At 49.7% G+C, this 22,344-nt stretch overlaps 1 protein-coding gene across 1 annotated transcript in view; it reads right to left on the bottom strand.

Annotated features, from left to right (window-relative positions):
* The window catches only part of RAB3GAP1 (RAB3 GTPase activating protein catalytic subunit 1), a 168,947-nt gene that overhangs the window by 84,015 nt on the left and 62,588 nt on the right, over positions 1-22,344 (bottom strand). Inside the window, 3 exon segments of the mRNA XM_075317143.1 lie at positions 4,067-4,148; positions 14,898-14,997; positions 18,308-18,473. Coding sequence (XP_075173258.1) covers positions 4,067-4,148; positions 14,898-14,997; positions 18,308-18,473 — 348 coding nt within the window.

The following is a 22,344-nucleotide window of genomic DNA, read 5'->3' as shown; positions in this document are numbered from 1 at the left end:
CTTACACACGCTTGTACTACTCCCAGAACCAGTAACCCTCCAAGGATCTGTACCCCTCCCAGGTCCTGTACCCCTCCTCCCGGGACCTGTACCCCTCCTCCCGGAACCTGTACCCCTCCTCCCGGAACCTGTAACCTTCCACACGCATGTACCCCTCCCAGAACCAGTAACCCTCCCAGGATCTGTACCCCTCCCGGGTCCTGTACCCCTCCCGGGTCCTGTACCCCTCCCGGGTCCTGTACCCCTCCCGGGTCCTGTACCCCTCCCGGGTCCTGTACCCCTTCCGGGTCCTGTACCCCTCTCCCAGAACCTGTACCCCTTCCAGGACCTGTAACCTTACACACGCTTGTACTACTCCCAGAACCAGTAACCCTCCAAGGATCTGTACCCCTCCCAGGTCCTGTACCCCTCCTCCCGGGACCTGTACCCCTCCTCCCGGAACCTGTACCCCTCCTCCCGGAACCTGTACCCCTCCTCCCGGAACCTGTACCCCTCCTCCCGGAACCTGTAACCTTCCACACGCATGTACCCCTCCCAGAACCAGTAACCCTCCCAGGATCTGTACCCCTCCCGGGTCCTGTACCCCTCCCGGGTCCTGTACCCCTCCCGGGTCCTGTACCCCTCCCGGGTCCTGTACCCCTCCCGGGTCCTGTACCCCTCCCGGGTCCTGTACCCCTCCCGGATCCTGTACCCCTCCCGGGTCCTGTACCCCTCCCGGGTCCTGTACCCCTCCCGGGTCCTGTACCCCTCCCGGGTCCTGTACCCCTCCCGGGTCCTGTACCCCTCCCGGGTCCTGTACCCCTCCCGGGTCCTGTACCCCTCCCAGAACCAGTAACCCTCCCAGGATCTGTATCCCTCCCAGGTCCTGTATCCCTCCCGGGTCCTGTACCCCTCCCGGGTCCTGTACCCCTCCCGGGTCCTGTACCCCTCCCAGGTCCTGTACCCCTCCCGGGTCCTGTACCTCTCCCGGGTCCTGTACCCCTCCCGGGTCCTGTACCCCTCCCGGATCCTGTACCCCTCCCGGGTCCTGTACCCCTCCCAGGTCCTGTACCCCTCCCAGGTCCTGTACCCCTCTCCCAGAACCTGTACCCCTTCCAGGACCTGTAACCTTACACACGCTTGTACTACTCCCAGAACCAGTAACCCTCCAAGGATCTGTACCCCTCCTCCCGGGACCTGTACCCCTCCTCCCGGGACCTGTACCCCTCCTCCCGGGACCTGTACCCCTCCTCCCGGGACCTGTACCCCTCCTCCCGGGACCTGTACCCCTCCTCCCGGGACCTGTACCCCTCCTCCCGGGACCTGTACCCCTCCTCCCGGAACCTGTAACACCCTCCCAGGTCCTGTACCCTCCCAGGTCCTGTACCCCTCCCAGGTCCTGTACCCCTCCCAGGTCCTGTACCCCTCCCAGGTCCTGTACCCCTCCCGGGTCCTGTACCCCTCCCAGGTCCTGTACCCCTCTCCCAGAACCTGTACCCCTTCCAGGACCTGTAACCTTACACACGCTTGTACTACTCCCAGAACCAGTAACCCTCCAAGGATCTGTACCCCTCCCAGGTCCTGTACCCCTCCTCCCGGGACCTGTACCCCTCCTCCCGGGACCTGTACCCCTCCTCCCGGGACCTGTACCCCTCCTCCTGGGACCTGTACCCCTCCTCCCGGGACCTGTCCCCCTCCTCCCGGAACCTGTAACACCCTCCCAGGTCCTGTACCCTCCCAGGTCCTGTACCCCTCCCAGGTCCTGTACCCCTCTCCCAGAACCTGTACCCCTTCCAGGACCTGTAACCTTACACACGCTTGTACTACTCCCAGAACAAGTAACCCTCCAAGGATCTGTACCCCTCCCAGGTCCTGTACCCCTCCTCCCGGGACCTGTACCCCTCCTCCCGGGACCTGTACCCCTCCTCCTGGGACCTGTACCCCTCCTCCTGGGACCTGTACCCCTCCTCCCAGGACCTGTCCCCCTCCTCCCGGAACCTGTAACACCCTCCCAGGTCCTGTACCCTCACAGGTCCTGTACCCCTCCCAGGTCCTGTACCCCTCCCAGGTCCTGTACCCCTCCCAGGTCCTGTACCCCTCCCAGGTCCTGTACCCCTCCCGGGTCCTGTACCCCTCCCGGGTCCTGTACCCCTCCCGGGTCCTGTACCTCTTCCAGGACCAGTACCCCCTCCCAGGACCTGTACTCTCTCCCCCACACTTATAGTGTCAGTCTGATATCAACCCCTCTCACGTACATCTGGAGGATCTATCATATCTATCCATCTATGTCTCTATCCTTTCATCCATCTCTCGGTCTTTTCATTCATTCATCCCTAGCCATTTATCCATCCATCCATTATAAAGTATACCTACAGTGGCCAGCAGAGGGCAGCACCAGGCAAAGACATAAAACCCATCTTTATATCTTCTTGAGCCCTCGGCTCCACTTCTTGATTGACAGGTGGGAGCAGAGGTGACGTTATGCAGCACAGCCTCTGTCTCCACTGTCAATCAAGAAGTGGAAGGCGGCGCCGGCGGGGAGAAGTGAACGGGAGTCGAAGACCACAAGTGCCCGATATGCCCACCGATAGCAGAGCTAATCTGCATATGAAAAATGACAAATTTCAAAGGAAGGGAGCAACAGAGAGCGGTGACACAGGCATTACCGGAAAGGTTCATACTGCTCTAAACTACAGTAATTCAATATGCCTGGAGCAAATCTACCGATTCCTTGTAAGATAAGTAATAAGAGAAATGAAAGCGACAGGAAGGTATACCAACACACTGCTTTATACAGAAACATTACAACATTCAGACTTTCTAAATGTCAGATGATGGATCCTTACATACAATCTTGAGTTACCTCCTGTATTATACCCCAGAGCTGTACTCACTATTCTGCTGGTGCAGTCACTGTGTACATACAATACTGATCCTGAGTTACATCCTGTATTATACTTCAGAGCTGCACTCACTATTCTGCTGATGCAGTCACTGTGTACATACATTACATTACTGATCCCGAGTTACATTCTGTATTATACTCCAGAGCTGCACTCACTATTCTGCTGGAGCAGTCACTGTGTACATACATTAATTACTGATCCTGTACTGATCCTGAGTTACATCCTGTATTATACTCCAGAGCTGCACTCACTATTCTGCTGGAGCAGTCACTGTGTACATACATTAATTACTGATCCTGAGTTACCTCCTGTATTATACTCCAGAGCTGCAATCACTATTCTGCTGGAGCAGTCACTGTGTACATACATTAAATTACTGATCCTGAGTTATATCCTGTATTATACTCCAGAGCTGCACTCACTATTCTGCTGGAGCAGTCACTGCGTACATACATTACATTGCTAATCCTGTACTGATCCTGAGTTACCTCCTGTATTATACTCCAGAGCTGCAATCACTATTCTGCTGGAGCAGTCACTGTGTACATACATTACATTGCTAATCCTGTACTGATCCTGAGTTACCTCCTGTATTATACTCCAGAGCTGCACTCACTATTCTGCTGCTGCAGTCACTGTGTACATACATTACATTACTGATCCTGTACTGATCCTGAGTTACCTCCTGTATTATACTCCAGAGCTGCAATCACTATTCTGCTGGAGCAGTCACTGTGTACATACATTACATTACTGATCCTGTACTGATCCTGAGTTACCTCCTGTATTATACTCCAGAGCTGCAATCACTATTCTGCTGGTGCAGTCACTGTGTACATACATTACTGAGCCTGTACTGATCCTGAGTTACCTCCTGTATTATACTCCAGAGCTGCAATCACTATTCTGCTGGAGCAGTCACTGTGTACATACATTACATTGCTAATCCTGTACTGATCCTTAGTTACCTCCTGTATTACACTCCAGAGCTGCACTCACTATTCTGCTGGAGCAGTTACTGTGTACATACATTACATTACTGATCTTAGTTACATGCTGTATTATACTCCAGAGCTGCACTCACTTGGGATAGAAGAATAGAAGGAAGACTATTTTATCTAATGCCTATAACACACAATAGTCCCTGTACTGGAACAATACATGATTGAGGTTCTGCTAACCTTATTGGATCTTCACAGGCGCCAAATGGGAGCTTTCCAAACTCCAGACCCCCGACTTCTCCTCCCACCACAGCATCGATGTCTATAAGAAAAATAGAAAAGCAATAATAACCTGTTACAATATATAACTCACTACATTGTGAATGGGAGATCATTATGAGTCTTGACAATACAGATAAATACAGATAAAGAAGACTTGTGCTATGAGGTTTAGCGTGCAGTGGGGGGAGGCTCCTGCTTCAGCCAGATGCCACACAGGAAGACAGATCTGATATAAATTATACAGAGGAGGGTGATGGTTCTCTAATTTTCCCTATGAGACATACAGCACTGTATTAAAGTGTTAGGCAGATGTGGAAAAATGCAGCAGAGTAAGAATGTACTCAATAATAGAGGTGTTAATAGTTTGTTATCATCCACACAAAGCGAAACCACAAAATGCAAAGTGAAATCTTAATCCCATTAATTCTTGGTGACTGTCTGTCGCCTCCATGCTCAGTATTCAGTGACCGCCCGTCTCCTCCATCCTCAGTATTCAGTGTCCGCCCGTTGCCTTTATCCTCAATATTCAGTGACCGCCCGTCTCCTCCATCCTCAGTATTCAGTGACCACCTGTCATCTCCATCCTCAGTATTCAGTGACCGCCCGTCTCCTCCGTCCTCAGTATTCAGTGACCGCCCGTCTCCTCCATCCTCAGTATTCAGTGACCACCTGTCATCTCCATCCTCAGTATTCAGTGACCGCCCGTCTCCTCCATCCTCAGTATTCAGTGACCACCTGTCATCTCCTTCCTCAGTATTCAGTGACCGCCCGTCTCCTCCGTCCTCAGTATTCAGTGACCACCTGTCATCTCCATCCTCAGTATTCAGTGACCGCCCGTCTCCTCCATCCTCAGTATTCAGTGACCGCCCGTCTCCTCCGTCCTCAGTATTCAGTGACCACCTGTCATCTCCATCCTCAGTATTCAGTGACCGCCCGTCTCCTCCATCCTCAGTATTCAGTGACCGCCCGTCTCCTCCATCCTCAGTATTCAGTGACTGCTAGTCTCCTCCATCCTCAGTACTTGGTGACCGCCCATCGCCTGCATACTCAGTATTCTGTGACCAACCACTGCTTTCATCCTCAGTATTTGGTGGCCGCCCGTTGCTTTCATCCTCAGTATTTGTTGACCCGTCCTCAGTATTTGGTGATCGTCTGTCACCTCTGTCCTCAGTATTTGGTGACAGCCCGTCGCCTTCATCCTCAGTATTCGGTGTCAGCCCGTCTCCTCCATCCTCAGTATTCGGTGTCAGCCCGTCTCCTCCATCCTCAGTATTCGGTGTCAGCCCGTCTCCTCCATCCTCAGTATTCGGTGTCAGCCCGTCTCCTCCATCCTCAGTATTCGGTGTCAGCCCGTCTCCTCCATCCTCAGTATTCGGTGTCAGCTTGTCTCCTCCATTCTCAGTATTCGGTGTCAGCCCGTCTCCTCCATCCTTAGTATTCGGTGTCAGCCCGTCTCCTCCATCCTCAGTATTCGGTGTCAGCCCGTCTCCTCCATCCTCAGTATTCGGTGGCCGCCCATCAGCTTCCCCGCTTCTTCTCATCACTTGTACACAGGTTATGGAGGATCTCGGCAGGAGGTTGTTCCAGACATCTTTGACAACTGAGCCCAGATCCTCTGTGTATGATTCTTGTGCGGATCCTTCTGTCTCAGCGTTTGATCCCAGACAAGACGGGATGACGTGAGATCAGGGCTCTATGGGGCCGGATCATCACCTCCAGGACTCGTTCTTCTTTACCCTGAAGATCGTTCTTAATGACATTGGCTGGATTGTGGTCATCATCCGGCTGTACAATAACTTTGGAGCCTGCAGACATTCATTATTGTGACAACCAAATATTTCACATTTGGACTCCTCGGTGCAGAGATCTGCTGCCATTTTTCTGCATCTGAGTCCCTGTGGTTTCATGCATGTTGGTTGCAATTCTTCTATGCAGAACTCTTTTGGTCAGACTCCTCTGAACAGTAGATGGGGGGGGTTTAGCTGGGACCATTGGTATCTGCCAGTTCTGAGCTGATGGCACTGCTGGACATCATCCAATCTTTCATCTGCTGCACTAAGTTTCCTTGGCCCAGCATGGCGTCCACGCTCGTCACTGTTGCCTACTTTTTGGTGCTTCTTAGCTTAAACAGCAAATCTTGAAGCCCCAGTCTGCTGTGAAATCTTTGAATCCCTTTACACAATACTGTAAATTATTTTTTTTGTAGATTTAGGCCAGATTTGTTGGCATTTTCCTCATGTATTTCCATATTTAGGGGTGAGGTGTACCCCCCTTTCCTACGTTACAGTCATGTTCTCCATGCTCCGGCTCCACAGCTCTCGTGAGGCTACAATGCCCACCATGGCTGTATATAAAGTGCAGGTATTGTCTATTACTGTCTAATTCCAAGAAGTATTTTTGCACTTTGCGATCTGGTTTTATTTCATTAAATCTATGTAGAATATAATTAGAGCCGGATATCGGCTGATTAGCCGGACGCTCCAGTCACTGCTATAGTAATAAAAATGAAAAGCTTCTTCTTACATTCTTCTCATCCAATTAATATTGCATTATTTTAAAAAAATTATTTTAATTTACAATTTTTTCTTTAACCAAAAAAAAAAAAAAAGGAACTGGGTTTGTTGAGGATAAAGAATTGAGTATCCGAAAATACTTAATTCAGCCATTTCATAGACTCAGGTATATAGTTTAGCAGATGTGAACTAACACACATATTTGTGAATGCTTTTGTTTCTTACTAACATGTATATATGTATATTCAGTGTATTTTCGTTAGACACAGTATATACCAGCACATGTAATTGTAAAGATGGCTGCCATTTCCTGTTCTGCACCCAAGACAGATGGACAAAAGAAATTCCTGGAGTATGGACTGACCAATCCAAGGAGGATGTGCAGATCTCTCTACGTCATGAAGCTCTGCCCTGCGATATTTGATTGGACAAAAACTTTTGTTTACACCCCCTTACTGCTCGGTTTAGAGTTTTTTCAAATAATAAAGATCACTTGGGCAGAGCCAGTCATGGAGATAGATGTAACTGACTTGCTGTCCAGTTATTTAGTCTCGAAGTGCACACATGACAATTTATGATTTGAAACAGCAGCCAGATCCCGAGAGATCCTTTGAGTCTCATCATCATCATCGTCATTTTGAACCTGACAGGTTTTCTCATTTAACAGTATTTGGATGAAATACTCCAATAGTCCCAGCATTAGTGGCTCTTTCTGCCCAATAAATCCATGCACTTCACCAGTCAGCCCTGACCTGTGACCCTCCTGCGGCTGCAAAACGGCAACTTCCAGCATGCTGGGGATTGCTGGAGGGGTGGAGGTCTCCAATCCAAGGGCTGTGGTTTCTAAACTGGGAGCTGTGATCTGCAGGCTGGGGCAGGAGAGAGCCCCTGCTCTCGGAAGAGGCGACCCCCGCTCTGGTGGTCTCCAATCTGTTGACTGTGGTTTTAAAAACTAGGAGCTGTGATCTGCAATCTAAGAGCTGCAGGTTGGGAGAGGGGCGACCTCCGTTCTGAGGACGGCTGACCACCACTCCGGGAGGGGGCGACCTCCACTCCACTCCAGGGAGGGGGCGACCTCCACTCCACTCCGGGAGGGGGCGACCTCCACTCCACTCCGGGAGGGGGCGACCTCCACTCCACTCCAGGGAGGGGGCGACCTCCACTCCACTCCAGGGAGGGGGCGACCTCCACTCCACTCCAGGGAGGGGGCGACCTCCACTCCACTCCAGGGAGGGGGCGACCTCCACTCCACTCCAGGGAGGGGGCGACCTCCACTCCACTCCAGGGAGGGGGCGACCTCCACTCCACTCCAGGGAGGGGGCGACCTCCACTCCACTCCAGGGAGGGCGTGACCTCCACTTCGGGGAGGAGCAACCGCTACTCCACTCTTGGGAGGGGCGACTCACTCTGGGGAGGGCCACCGCTAAGAACAGCTTACAAGATTATTCCATTGATTCCAATGGAAATTGTGTAATACTTCAGTTCGCCTGCGGGGGTGCTGCAGGAAAGGGCTAGAGCTGATCGAGGGTTGCTCTGCACTATTATGTAAAGAACCGTCCTAACAGAAAAGCAGTATCCGAAGCAGAAACCCCGAGAACTATAGGATCACATACAGGATCACATACAGGATCACATATAAGATCACATACAGAATCACATACAGGACCACATACAGGATCACATACAGGATCACATACAGGATCACATACAGGACCACATACAGGATCACATACAGGACCACATATAAGATCACATATAAGATCACATATAAGATCACATACAGAATCACATATAAGATCACATAAAGGATCACATACAGGATCACATATAGGACCACATACAGGACCACATATAAGATCACATACAGAATCACATATAAGATCACATACAGGATCACATATAGAACCACATATAAGAATCACATAAGATCACATACTGGATCACATATAGGACCACATACAGGACCACATATAAGATCACATACAGAATCACATACAGGACCACATACAGGATCACATAAGATCACATACAGAATCACATACAGGACCAAATACAGGATGACATATAAGATCACATACAGGATCACATATAGGACCACATATAAGATCACATACAGGATCACATATAGGACCACATATAAGATCACATACAGGATCACATACAGGACCACATATAAGATCACATACAGGACCACATATAAGATCACATACAGGACCACATATAAGATCACATACAGGACCACATATAAGATCACATACAGGACCACATACAGGACCACATATAAGATCACATACAGGACCACATATAAGATCACATACAGGACCACATATAAGATCACATACAGGACCACATACAGGTCCACATATAAGATCACATACAGGACCACATATAAGATCACATACAGGACCACATATAAGATCACATACAGGACCACATACAGGACCACATATAAGATCACATACAGGACCACATATAAGATCACATACAGGACCACATATAAGATCACATACAGGACCACATACAGGTCCACATATAAGATCACATACAGGACCACATATAAGATCACATACGGGACCACATATAAGATCACATATAGGACCATATATAAGATCACATACAGGATCACATATAAGATCACATACAGGACCACATATAAGATCACATACAGGACCACATATATGATCACATACAGGACCACATATTAGATCACATACAGGACCACATACAGGACCACATACAGGACCACATACAGGACCACATACAGGACCACATACAGGACCACATACAGGACCACATATAAGATCACATACAGGACCACATATAAGATCACATACAGGACCAAATACAGGACCACATACAGGACCAAATACAGGACCACATACAGGACCACATATAAGATCACATACAGGACCATATATAAGATCACATACAGGACCACATATAAGATCACATACAGGACCACATATAAGATCACATACGGGACCACATACAGGACCACATACAGGACCAAATACAGGACCACATACAGGACCACATATAAGATCACATACAGGACCACATATAAGATCACATACAGGACCACATATAAGATCACATACAGGACCACATATAAGATCACATACAGGACCACATATAAGATCACATACAGGACCACATACAGGACCAAATACAGGACCAAATACAGGACCACATACAGGACCAGATCGCATACAGGACCACATACATACATATAAGATCACATACAGGACCACATACAGGACCAGATCGCATACAGGACCACATACATATAAGATCACATACAGGACCACATACAGGACCATATATAGGACCACATACAGGACCACATATAAGATCACATACAGGACCATCTATAGGACCACCACGCTACAAGTGACCTTTGCTCTGACCTTCAGCGTGCGGTGGAGGTGACGGCCGGTATATTTAGGTCACCCCATAGAGTTGGAGCAGATGTTTCTTTATTATTTGTGCAGTTCCCATAACAATACCATTGCAGCACACTGATGAGCGCAGACGTCACCTCTGCTCCGAGCTGTCACCTACACCGCAGAAAAGTGAGACCTCGGTAACACGAGGCTTGTTAATGTATTTTTTGTGAAATGCCTGAAAAATTCTGTGATGTGTGAAGCAGCGGCAGGTCCAGAAGAAACGTCAGATGTAACAGGCAAAACTGCAGAAAAGCAACAAAGCAATCCACTATAATCCACTGTATTCCCATGTAAAATATGATCCAGTATCAGAAGTGTGTGCTTTCCTTAATGAAGATCCCTCGAGGACAAGCAAGTCAGGGAGAAGCAGGGTGGCATTATCACAGCTAACACGTAACAAAATCCAAGACAGGCCAATGGGAGGGACTAGACTGGCAGCTGCCAGAGGGAGAGGGAGACTGATTATGTCCTCCCCAAGATTTCTTACCCCAAACAGACACTGAGGAAGATACCGCTGCAGCTGCATCCCCCTCCTCACCCAGATTTCTTACCCCAAACAGGCACTGAGGAAAATATTGCTGCAGCTGCATCTCCCTCCTCCCCAGCTTTCTTACACCACACAGACATTGAAGAAGAGATATTGCTGTGGTTGAATCTCCCTCCTTCCCCAGCTTTATTACACCTAAAGCCCCCACATCACATTTAACGACTTACCAGCGATCCCAATAACGATGCAACCTGATAAGGATTGCTGGTAAGTCGCTGGTGAGATGTCACACAGTCAGATTTTACCAACGACGCAGTAACGATCAGCGACCTGTATAACGATCTCGGCGGGCGTTGGGACTGTGTTAGGAGGTCGTTGGTAGGCGTCAAACACAGCGATGCGTCCTGCCCAGCAGTACATAGCCTTTGAAGAAAATGGTCCCAACCATTCAGCAACGACCGGCGACCTCACAGCAGGGGCCTGATCGCTGGTAGGTGTCACACATAACGAGATCCCTGCTGCGTCACGAAAACGGTGACGCCGCAACAATCTCATTAGCGATCCCGATGTGTGTGACGGGGCCTTAAGAGACACTGAAAAAACCTACTGCTGCAGCTTCATCCCACTCCTCCCTGAGCTTTCTTACAAGACACAGACACTGAAGAAGATATATTGCTGCAGCCGCATCCCCTCTCTCCCCCAACTTTCTTACTCGGCAGAGACACTGAAGAAGAGATACTGCTGCAGCCTCTTCTACCTACAGCTTTCTTACACCACAGAGACATTAAGGGAAAGATACTGCTACATCCACATCCCCTTCTTCCCTCAGCTTTCTTACCCCACACAGACACTGAAGAAAAAATACAGCTACAGCTGCATCCCCCTCCTCCCCCAGATGTCTTACACCACACAGACACTGAAGAAGAGATACTGCTGCAGCTACATCCTCCTCCTCCTGAAGATTTCTTACACCACAGAAACACTTGGGAATACATACTGCTGCAGCTACATCCCCCTCCTCCCCTCAGATTTCTTACACCTCAGAGACACTCTGGAAGATAGAAAGCTGGTGAGGAAGGGGATGTAACTGCAGCAGTATTACACCACACAGACACTGAAGAAGAGATACTGCTGCAGCTACATCCCCCTCCTCCCCCAGATTTCTTACACCACACAGACACTGAAGAAGAGATACTGCTGCAGCTACATCCTCCTCCTCCCCCAGATTTCTTACACCACACAGACACTGAAGAAGAGATACTGCTGCAGCTACATCCCCCTCCTCCCCTCAGATTTCTTACACCTCAGAGACACTCTGGAAGATAGAAAGCTGGTGAGGAAGGGGATGTAACTGCAGCAGTATTACACCACACAGACACTGAAGAAGAGATACTGCTGCAGCTACATCCCCCTCCTCCCCCAGATTTCTTACACCACACAGACACTGAAGAAGAGATACTGCTGCAGCTACATCCTCCTCCTCCCCCAGATTTCTTACACCACAGAAACACTTGGGAATACATACTGCTGCAGCTACATCCCCATCCTCACCAGCTTTCTTACACCACACAGACACTGAAGAGACACTGCTGCAGCTACATCCCCCTCCTCCCCTCAGATTTCTTACACCACAGAAACACTTGGTAAGACATACTGCTGCAGCTACATCCCCCTTCTCCCTCAGATTTCTTACACCACAGAAACACTTGGGAATACATACTGCTGCAGCTACATCCCCATCCTCACCAGCTCTCTTACACCACACAGACACTGAAGAGGTACTGCTGCAGCTACATCCCCCTACACCTCAGACACTCTGGAAGACAGAAAGCTGGTGAGGAAGGGGATGTAACTGCAGCAGTATTACACCACACAGACACTGAAGAGACACTGCTGCAGCTACATCCCCCTCCTCCCCCAGATTTCTTACAACACAGAGACACTCTGGAAGATAGAAAGCTGGTGAGGAAGGGGATGTAACTGCAGCAGTATTACACCACACAGACACTGAAGAAGAGACACTGCTGCAGCTACATCCCCCTCCTCCCCCAGATTTCTTACACCACAGACACACTGAAGAAGAGACACTGCTGCAGCTACATCCCCTCCTTCCCCAGATTTCTTACACCACAGAGACACTGAAGAAGAGATACTGCTGTAGCTACATCCCCCTCCTCCCCCAGATTTCTTACACCACACAGACACTGAAGAAGAGATACTGCTGCAGCTACATCCCCCTCATTTCAAACACCACAGAGACACTCTGGAAGATAGAAAGCTGGTGAGGAAGGGGATGTAACTGCAGCAGTATTACACCACACAGACACTGAAGAAGAGACACTGATGCAGCTACATCCCCCTCCTTCCCCAGATTTCTTACACCACAGAGACACTTGGGAAGACATACTGCTGCAGCTACATCCCCCTCCTCCCCCAGATTTCTTACACCACAGACACACTTGGGAAGACATACTGCTGCAGCTACATCCCCCTCCTCCCCCATATTTCTTACACCACAGAGACACTTGGGAAGACATACTGCTGCAGCTACATCCCCCTCCTCCCCCATATTTCTTACACCACAGACACACTTGGGAAGACATACTGCTGCAGCTACATCCCCCTCCTTCCCCATATTTCTTACACCCCAGAGACACTCGGGAATACATACTGCTGCAGCTACATCCCCCTCCTCCCCCATATTTCTTACACCACAGACACACTTGGGAAGATATACTGCTGCAGCTACATCCCCCTCCTCCCCCATATTTCTTACACCACAGACACACTTGGGAAGATATACTGCTGCAGCTACATCCCCCTCCTCCCCCATATTTCTTACACCACAGACACACTTGGGAAGACATACTGCTGCAGCTACATCCCCCTCCTCCCCCATATTTCTTACACCCCAGAGACACTCGGGAATACATACTGCTGCAGCTACATCCCCCTCCTCCCCCATATTTCTTACACCACAGACACACTTGGGAAGATATACTGCTGCAGCTACATCCCCCTCCTCCCCCATATTTCTTACACCACAGACACACTTGGGAAGATATACTGCTGCAGCTACATTCCCCTCCTCCCCCATATTTCTTACACCACAGACACACTTGGGAAGACATACTGCTGCAGCTACATCCCCCACGTCCCCCCATATTTCTTACACCACAGAGACACTCGGGAAGACATACTGCTGCAGCTACATCCCCCTCCTCCCCCATATTTCTTACACCCCAGAGACACTCGGGAATACATACTGCTGCAGCTACATCCCCCTCCTCCCCCATATTTCTTACACCCCAGAGACACTCGGGAATACATACTGCTGCAGCTACATCCCCCTCCTCCCCCATATTTCTTACACCACAGAGACACTTGGGAAGACATACTGCTGCAGCTACATCCCCCTCCTCCCCCATATTTCTTACACCACAGACACACTTGGGAAGATATACTGCTGCAGCTACATCCCCCTCCTCCCCCATATTTCTTACACCACAGACACACTCGGGAAGACATACTGCTGCAGCTACATCCCCCTCCTCCCCCATATTTCTTACACCACAGACACACTTGGGAAGACATACTGCTGCAGCTAAATCCCCCTCCTCCCCCATATTTCTTACACCACAGACACACTCGGGAAGACATACTGCTGCAGCTACATCCCCCTCCTCCCCCATATTTCTTACACCACAGAGGCACTCGGGAAGACATACTGCTGCAGCTGCATCCCCCATCCAAAACATTTAGAAGTAACTTTTCTTTCTGTGACTTTAGAGGTTTATACAGAAAGTTCAGGCTGCTGTTAGATGAGAAAAATAACACTTCCCTCCAGTAAGAAATATATCAAAGATTACAGTTTTGAAATATACAACTAATTACAGGAAGAAAAAAAAAATAATTAAGAGAGACAAACTGTAATCTGACAACCCACTTAACAATATTCACACGACCTGACAGCCTCCGAGTTTATTAATGTTGCTAATCAGTTTCTTTGTTGTTTTTTTTCATCTTTGCAGACGGAAAATGTCGACTCAGATTAAAACAAAGGAAAAGACAAGAAGAAAAGAACATCGAGTAAGAGCAGAGAATGCGGAGGGTAAAGGTCCGCTCTATTCTTACCTCACTAACAAGCTCAAACAAGTAGATTCCTTAAAACTTAGGATTGTATGTATCTTATGGCCGCCTCGGCGGGTGGGTTGGGGGTCGCCGGACCCCTGTTCTTTGCACGGGTGACGATGCCAAGGACATACACATACGAGCGCTAACATTTTGGACTTTGCCAGTTACAGGTAGAGTCTTTTCCACCTGGATCTTGGAGGTTCTCCTACCTGGGGGCTGCTGGGGCCAGAAGCACTGCTGCCAGTCTTGCAGGACATATGTGAATCGGATGGCGATGTTTACAGGAGGCAAAGCCGTAAGTGGGCAGCCCTACAAATAGAAGAGAAAGACCGAAAAATTGATCACATAACTTAAAGAGGACCTGTCCCCAAATCAAAAGTGGGCAGATTGTTCTCTCATTTTATTCCCCTTGATCCGATGAGTAAATCGGTCTTTGTTTTTTGTAAATCCGACATACGGTTCCAGAGATATGGATCTTTTCAGTGAGTGCTAATTTTTCCAGGTCTTTACCAAGAAGGCGTGGCTAACAAGGGTAATTATGCAAAGCAGACTAAAGACACGCCCCAGAGGATCCAGTGAGCCCTGCCCCCTTACTAGAGACCAGACAAAAATTGCCCATATCTCTGGAACCGTATGACACATTTACAAAAAACAAAGAATGGATTACTCAGGGGAGCAGCGGAAATAAAATATGATCAACACCTAGCCATTTTTGACCTGATGACATAGTAATTTAATAAAATGTTGACAAAGTATCACTTCTGTCCTGTTATTTTCTGTAATTGCGGGGCGAGGGGGTTATTGGGAGAGTCACCTATTGTCCCTAAATGCTCATCAGTGATGGTCCCAGTAGTCATCCCCCCACCAAAAGCAACTAGTGATGAGAAAACACATTAAGGCTATGTTCACAGAGGGCTTTTTTTGGTAAGTTTTTTTTCCTGACCAAAACCTGATCTTGTGGCAGGAAATCTCCTTTGAGTCATCTGCATTTTTCATGCGTTTTTGCTGCAGATTTGGTGCGGATTTGGTGCTTTTTTTCCTACAAAATGGGTTGTATCCAATGCAAAAACGCAGCAAATCTGCAGCAAAGAATTGACACGCTCATTCTTTAAAAACCTGACCAAAACCCTGGTATTTGACAAAACAGTCAGGGGAAAAAAAAACCTGATGTGTTTGCGTGTGTGCATGAGATTTCAGAAATCTTAAAGACTTTGCTGGGACTGTAAAAATCAGCTTTTATTAGCATGGATTTGCATAAAACCAAGGCAAATCTGCAGCTAAAAAATGCAGCAAAAACTTACCAAAAAAGCCCTGTGTGAACATAGCCTTAGGCTTTGTGCATAAGTTGCGCTTTTTTTATGCAAATTTGACTGCGGATTTGTCACCAAACCAGAAGGGAGTCTTGATGCCAGCAAATTCAATGAGAATCCTTAAGTGTCGTGCACACGTTGCTTATTTGTGACTTGCAGATTTTATGCAGAAAATAATCTGCAGCCTGACAATTCTTTCAGCGTTTTTGCAGCAATTTTTGCAATTTTTCACCCATTGACTTCAATGGAGTCAATCAAGAACGCAGGTATAAAACTGGTTGCGGATTTGCGGTGTTCTTAAAGCATTTTTGCTTCTCTTTTTCAATGCACTTTTACACAGTAATGAATGCTATAGAGATAAATAATAAAAGCTTATTTGGCCTCAGTGTCAGTATGAGGGTCACATGCCCCCTGGGCGCGTCCTTGGGGCACAGTCATATGGTAACTATGCTCCTGCATTAGTTACGGGCTTATTACACATATTATAATAGTTATGTGTGGTTGATATTTGATTTTTCGCCTTGGTCTGCTCATTTCTTAGCACTGGCTTAGTTCTCTCTTTGTGAGACTCCCACACTCTCAAACCTTGAAGCCATTATTCACACACAACTTTCTTTAGACTTCATATATACATTTACCTAGCGACCCTCAGCATCACACTAACATCCATTTATTAAATGTTATTTATACAACCAATATGAGGACGTCAGAGGCGCCGCATGAGCCAGGAGTGGCTGTTGTTTCAATGCTATGGAGACTCATGCTCAGCCTCGCTCTGATGCTCCATCGTCTTTGATTGATGTAATCGAGGAAAATCGCGGGAACTGCAGGACTTAGGGGTACTTTGCACGTTGCGACATCGCTAGCCAATGCTAGCGATGCCGAGCGCGATAGTCCCCGCCCCCATCGCACATGCGATATCTTGTGTTAGCTGCCGTAGCGAACATTATCGCTACGGCAGCTTCACACGCACTTACCTGCCCTGCGACGTCGCTCTGGCCGGCGACCCGCCTCCTTCCTAAGGGGGCGGGTCGTGCGGCGTCACAGCGACGTCACACGGCCAATTGAAGCGGAGGGGCAGATATGAGCGGGACGTAAACATCCCGCCCACCTTCTTCCTTCCGCATAGCCGGTGGAGGCAGGTAAGGAGATGTTCCTCGCTCCTGCGGCTTCATACACAGCGATGTGCGCTGCCGCAGGAACGAGGATCAACATCGTATCTCCTATTGGTGCGACAATTATAAAAATGTCCGACGCTACACAGATCACCGATTTACGACGCTTTTGCGATCGTTTATCGGCGCATCTAGCCTTTACACGTTGCGACGTTGTTACCGGCGCCGGATGTGCGTCACTTTCGATTTGACCCCGACGATATCGCAGTAGCGATGTCGCAAGGTGCAAAGTACCCCTAAGTCAGACCAGGGAACATGGATTTCTAATAAATTGGTGAACGAGGGTCAGTGTCTTGTTTTCATTTCCCTCCTTTTATGTATTTCGTGTTTCCATTTGTGGACTACGGCGGATTCCATGGACTACGGCGGAGCAGCATGTTTTAGTTTATTAAATAAAATGGTAAACTAAGGAAAGTGTGTTTTTTCAAATAAAGTATTTGTGTGTTTTTCTTTTCACTTACCGGGTTAGTAATGGGGGTGTCAGATAGACGCCTCTCCATTACTAACCCATGGATGGGCTTGATGCCAGCTGACACTACACAGCTGACATCAACCCCAACTACCATTACCCTACTGCCAATGCAACAGGGCAATCGGGATCAGCCAAGGTGTAACTAATGGATACACTATTTCTTGGGCGGCTGCAGGCTGCTATTTTTAGGCAGGGTGAGACCCAATAACCATGGACCTTCCCAGCCTGATAATACCAGCTCCCAGCTGTCTGCTTTACCTTTGCTGGTCATCAAAAATTGGGGTCGAACCACACGCCGTTTTTTTTTCCGTTTACTTATTTATTTAATCATAAAAAGCTGTCTAATAAGCTGCACAGGGTGCAATTTTGTTATATGTTAGGGGGATTGTGTAATTATGTGTTGGTATGTTTATAGATCTGTCAGTCTCTATTATTTATGTCTATAGCAATCATTGGTGTCCAAAAACGCTAGAAAAATGCACCATATACACAGCAAAAATGTGTCCAAACCTGCATTTTTAATCTCTCTGCAGCGCCCCCTGTGTGAAAACTAGGAATTACACATGACCTAATTCCTATCAATGGGCTATTCTCTGTAATGCAGGATGACGCTATTTATATATATATTTTTTTTTTTATGAGATGTATGGCCCCATACGTACAATTTTGGATTTGAAGATGTCCAGGAGTCCGGATAGATGGGTGTACTGATTCGGCACTTTCCGCAGATGCACCATCTCAAAGTCTGTGCGTACGCTGGGTCCTTGGCACTCACCCACGTAAAGTTTCCTCCATTTCTGATGAATTTGCACAAAGATAGGGACCTGGCTGCAAAAACAACATCGCTCTCATTATTCTGCATTCTCCTCCAGGACGTTTTGCGGGATACAATAAATGCGGGTATCTCCCCCCCGGGGCCATGCGGCTATTTTCAGTAGGTGGGTCGCTGGCAGCCCCCTCTGAGGGTGCAGTGTCTCTTCTATCCGCGATGTCCCCCGGGTCCCTTCAGCAGGGCTCTTGATTTCTCAATAGAAGGGGGAAGCGCCAGGTACCGAGATCTCACATGTGAACACGGCAGCAGAGAAGCCCGGCGGGCAATGAAAGAAATAACCGCCAGCTTATTCTGCAAATATTATAGTAGGGCAATGCGGCATCTGGGAGGAAAGGACAGCGCCTTACGCTGCAAGAAATACCCTGTGGCCAGAGAGGTAATATCCCGCTGCCAAAGAGGAACGGCATAAAGAAAAGAGGGAATTAGCACAGGCCGGCCAGAAAATACACAGTCATGAGTTGTTAAAGTGTCAAGTGGTTACATCTGCAGCAAAACCTCTGATTCTGTACGAGACTCATGCTGTTAGAGGGAGAGGGGGGAAAGCTGCTGCAGGATCTCTTCCCCTGTATGTGAGACTCATGGTGTGAGAGTGGGGAAAGCTCCTGCAGGATCTCCCCTCTGTATGTGAAACTCATGCTGCGAGAGGGAGAGGGGGAAAGCTGCTGCAGGATCTCTTCCTCTGTAGTGAGACCCATGCTGTGAGAGGGAGAGGGGGGAAAGCTGCTGCAGGATCTCTTCCTCTGTAGTGAGACCCATGCTGTGAGAGGGAGAGGGGGGAAAGCTGCTGCAAGATCTCTTCCTCTGTAGTGAGACCCATGCTGTGAGAGGGAGAGGGGGAAAGCTGCTGCAGGATCTCTTCCTCTGTAGTGAGACCCATGCTGTGAGAGGGAGAAGGGGGAAAGCTGCTGCAAGATCTCTTCCTCTGTATGTGAGACTCATGCTGTGAGAGGGAGAAGGGGGAAAGCTGCTGCAAGATCTCTTCCTCTGTATGTGAGACTCATGCTGTGAGAGGGAGAGGGGGGAAAGCTGCTGCAGGATCTCTTCCTCTGTATGTGAGACTCATGGTGTGAGAGGGGGGAAAGCTGCTGCAGGATCTGTTCCTCTGTATGTGAGACTCATTGTGTGAGAGGGAGGAAAGCTGCTGCCGGATCTCTCCCATTGTATGTGAGACTCATGCTGTGAGAGGAGGGAAAGCTGCTGCAGGATCTCTTTCCCTGTATGTGAGACTCATGCTGTGAGAGGAGGGAAAGCTGCTGCAGGATCTGTTCCCCTGTATGTGAGACTCATGGTGTGAGAGTGGGGAAAGCTGCTGCAGGATCTCTTCCTCTGTATGTGAAACTCCTGCTGCGAGAGGGAGAGGGGCAAAGCTGCTGCAGGATCTCCCCTCTGTATGTGAGACTGATGCTGTGAGAGGGAGAGGGGGGAAAGCTGCTGCAGGATCTCTCCCATTGTATGTGAGACTGATGCTGGGAGAGGGGAGGGGCGAAGCTAATGCAGGATCTCTTCCTCTGTATGTGAGACTCATGCTGTGAGAGGGAGAGGGGGGAAAGCTGCTGCAGGATCTCTCCCATTGTATGTGAGACTGATGCTGGGAGAGGGGAGGGGCGAAGCTAATGCAGGATCTCTTCCTCTGTATGTGAGACTCATGCTGTGAGAGGGGGGAAAGCTGCTGCAGGATTTCTTTCTCTGTATGTGAGACTCATGCTGTGAGAGGAGGGAAAGCTGCTGCAGGATTTCTTTCTCTGTATGTGAGACTCATGCTGCGAGAGGGAGAGGGGCAAAGCTGCTGCAGGATCTCTTCCTCTGTATGTGAAACTCCTGCTGCAAGAGGGAGAGGGGCAAAGCTGCTGCAGGATCTCCCCTCTGTATGTGAGACTGATGCTGTGAGAGGGAGAGGGGGGAAAGCTGCTGCAGGATCTCTCCCATTGTATGTGAGACTGATGCTGGGAGAGGGGAGGGGCGAAGCTAATGCAGGATCTCTTCCTCTGTATGTGAGACTCATGCTGTGAGAGGGAGAGGGGGGAAAGCTGCTGCAGGATCTCTCCCATTGTATGTGAGACTGATGCTGGGAGAGGGGAGGGGCGAAGCTAATGCAGGATCTCTTCCTCTGTATGTGAGACTCATGCTGTGAGAGGGGGGAAAGCTGCTGCAGGATTTCTTTCTCTGTATGTGAGACTCATGCTGCGAGAGGGAGAGGGGCAAAGCTGCTGCAGGATTTCTTTCTCTGAGGGACTTATGTTGTGAGAGGGAGAGGGGGGGAAAGCTGCTGCAGGTTCTCTTTCTCTGTATGTGAATCTCATGTTGCGAGAGGGAGAGGGGGGGAAAGCTGCTGCAGGTTCTCTTTCTCTGTATGTGAATCTCATGTTGCGAGAGGGAGAGGGGGGAAAGCTGCTGCAGGATCTCTTCCACTATATGTGAGACTCATGCTGCGAGAGGGAGAGGGGGGGAAAGTGATAGCATATTACCTAGCACTGGACCATCATTTGCCATTGTTTGAAAATCCCTTTAATTACTAATTATGGGATGCATTTGCCAATCCCACATGTAATGACTCCACTTCTGGGGGTAAAATGTAAATCTCCACAGCTTGGAATACAGTAATGTAAAGTGTAGGTGTAAACTTTGCATGGTTTGGAGCGAGCAGTGGAGCTGCCAGGCTGTAATTTCACTGTCCGGCAGAGTCCTGTGCTCTGCCGCCTTCCCCAATGCCCGGTCTGTACAGAACAGAGTGTGACAGCGGCAGCAGTGAGACGTAGGAGCAGCAGCGAGATATTAGAGCAGCAGCGAGACATCGGAGCAGCAGCAAGATATTGGAGCGGCAGCGAGACGTGGGAGCGGCAGCGAGACGTGGGAGCGGCAGCGAGACGTGGGAGCGGCAGCGAGACGTGGGAGCAGCAGCGAGACGTGGGAGCAGCAGCGAGACGTGGGAGCAGCAGCGAGACGTGGGAGCAGCAGCGAGACGTGGGAGCAGCAGCGAGACGTGGGAGCAGCAGCGAGACGTGGGAGCAGCAGCGAGACGTGGGAGCAGCAGCGAGACGTGGGAGCAGCAGCGAGACGTGGGAGCAGCAGCGAGACGTGGGAGCAGCAGCGAGACGTGGGAGCAGCAGCGAGACGTGGGAGCAGCAGCGAGACGAGGGAGCAGCAGCGAGACGTGGGAGCAGCAGCGAGACGTGGGGGCAGCAGCGAGACGTGGGAGCAGCAGCGAGATATTGGAGCAGCAGCGAAACGTGGGAGCAGCAGCGAGATATTGGAGCAGCAGCGAGACGTGGGAGCAGCAGCGAGACGTGGGAGCAGCAGCGAGACGTGGGAGCAGCAGCGAGACGTGGGAGCAGCAGCGAGATATTGGAGCAGCAGCGAGACGTGGGAGCAGCAGCGAGACATTGGAGCAGCAGCGAGACATTGGAGCAGCAGCGAGACGTGGGAGCAGCAGCGAGACGCGGGAGCAGCAGCGAGACGCGGGAGCAGCAGCGAGACGCGGGAGCAGCAGCGAGACGCGGGAGCAGCAGCGAGACGCGGGAGCAGCAGCGAGACGCGGGAGCAGCAGCGAGACGTGGGAGTAGCAGCGTGACGTGGGAGCAGCAGTGAGACGTGGGGGCAGCAGTGAGACGTGGGAGCAGCAGTGAGACGTGGGGGCAGCAGTGAGACGTGGGGGCAGCAGTGAGACGTGGGAGAAGCAGCGAGACGTGGGAGCAGCAGCGAGACGTGGGGGCAGCAGTGAGACGTGGGAGCAGCAGCGAGACGCGGGAGCAGCAGCGAGATATTGGAGCAGCAGCGAGATATTGGAGCAGCAGCGAGATATTGGAGCAGCAGCGAGACGTGGGAGCAGCAGCGAGACGTGGGAGCAGCAGCGAGACGTGGGAGCAGCAG

Source organism: Anomaloglossus baeobatrachus, chromosome 7 (assembly GCF_048569485.1).
Source record: "Anomaloglossus baeobatrachus isolate aAnoBae1 chromosome 7, aAnoBae1.hap1, whole genome shotgun sequence".
NCBI lineage: Eukaryota > Metazoa > Chordata > Amphibia > Anura > Aromobatidae > Anomaloglossus > Anomaloglossus baeobatrachus.
This window is presented reverse-complemented; position numbering and strand designations above follow the sequence as displayed.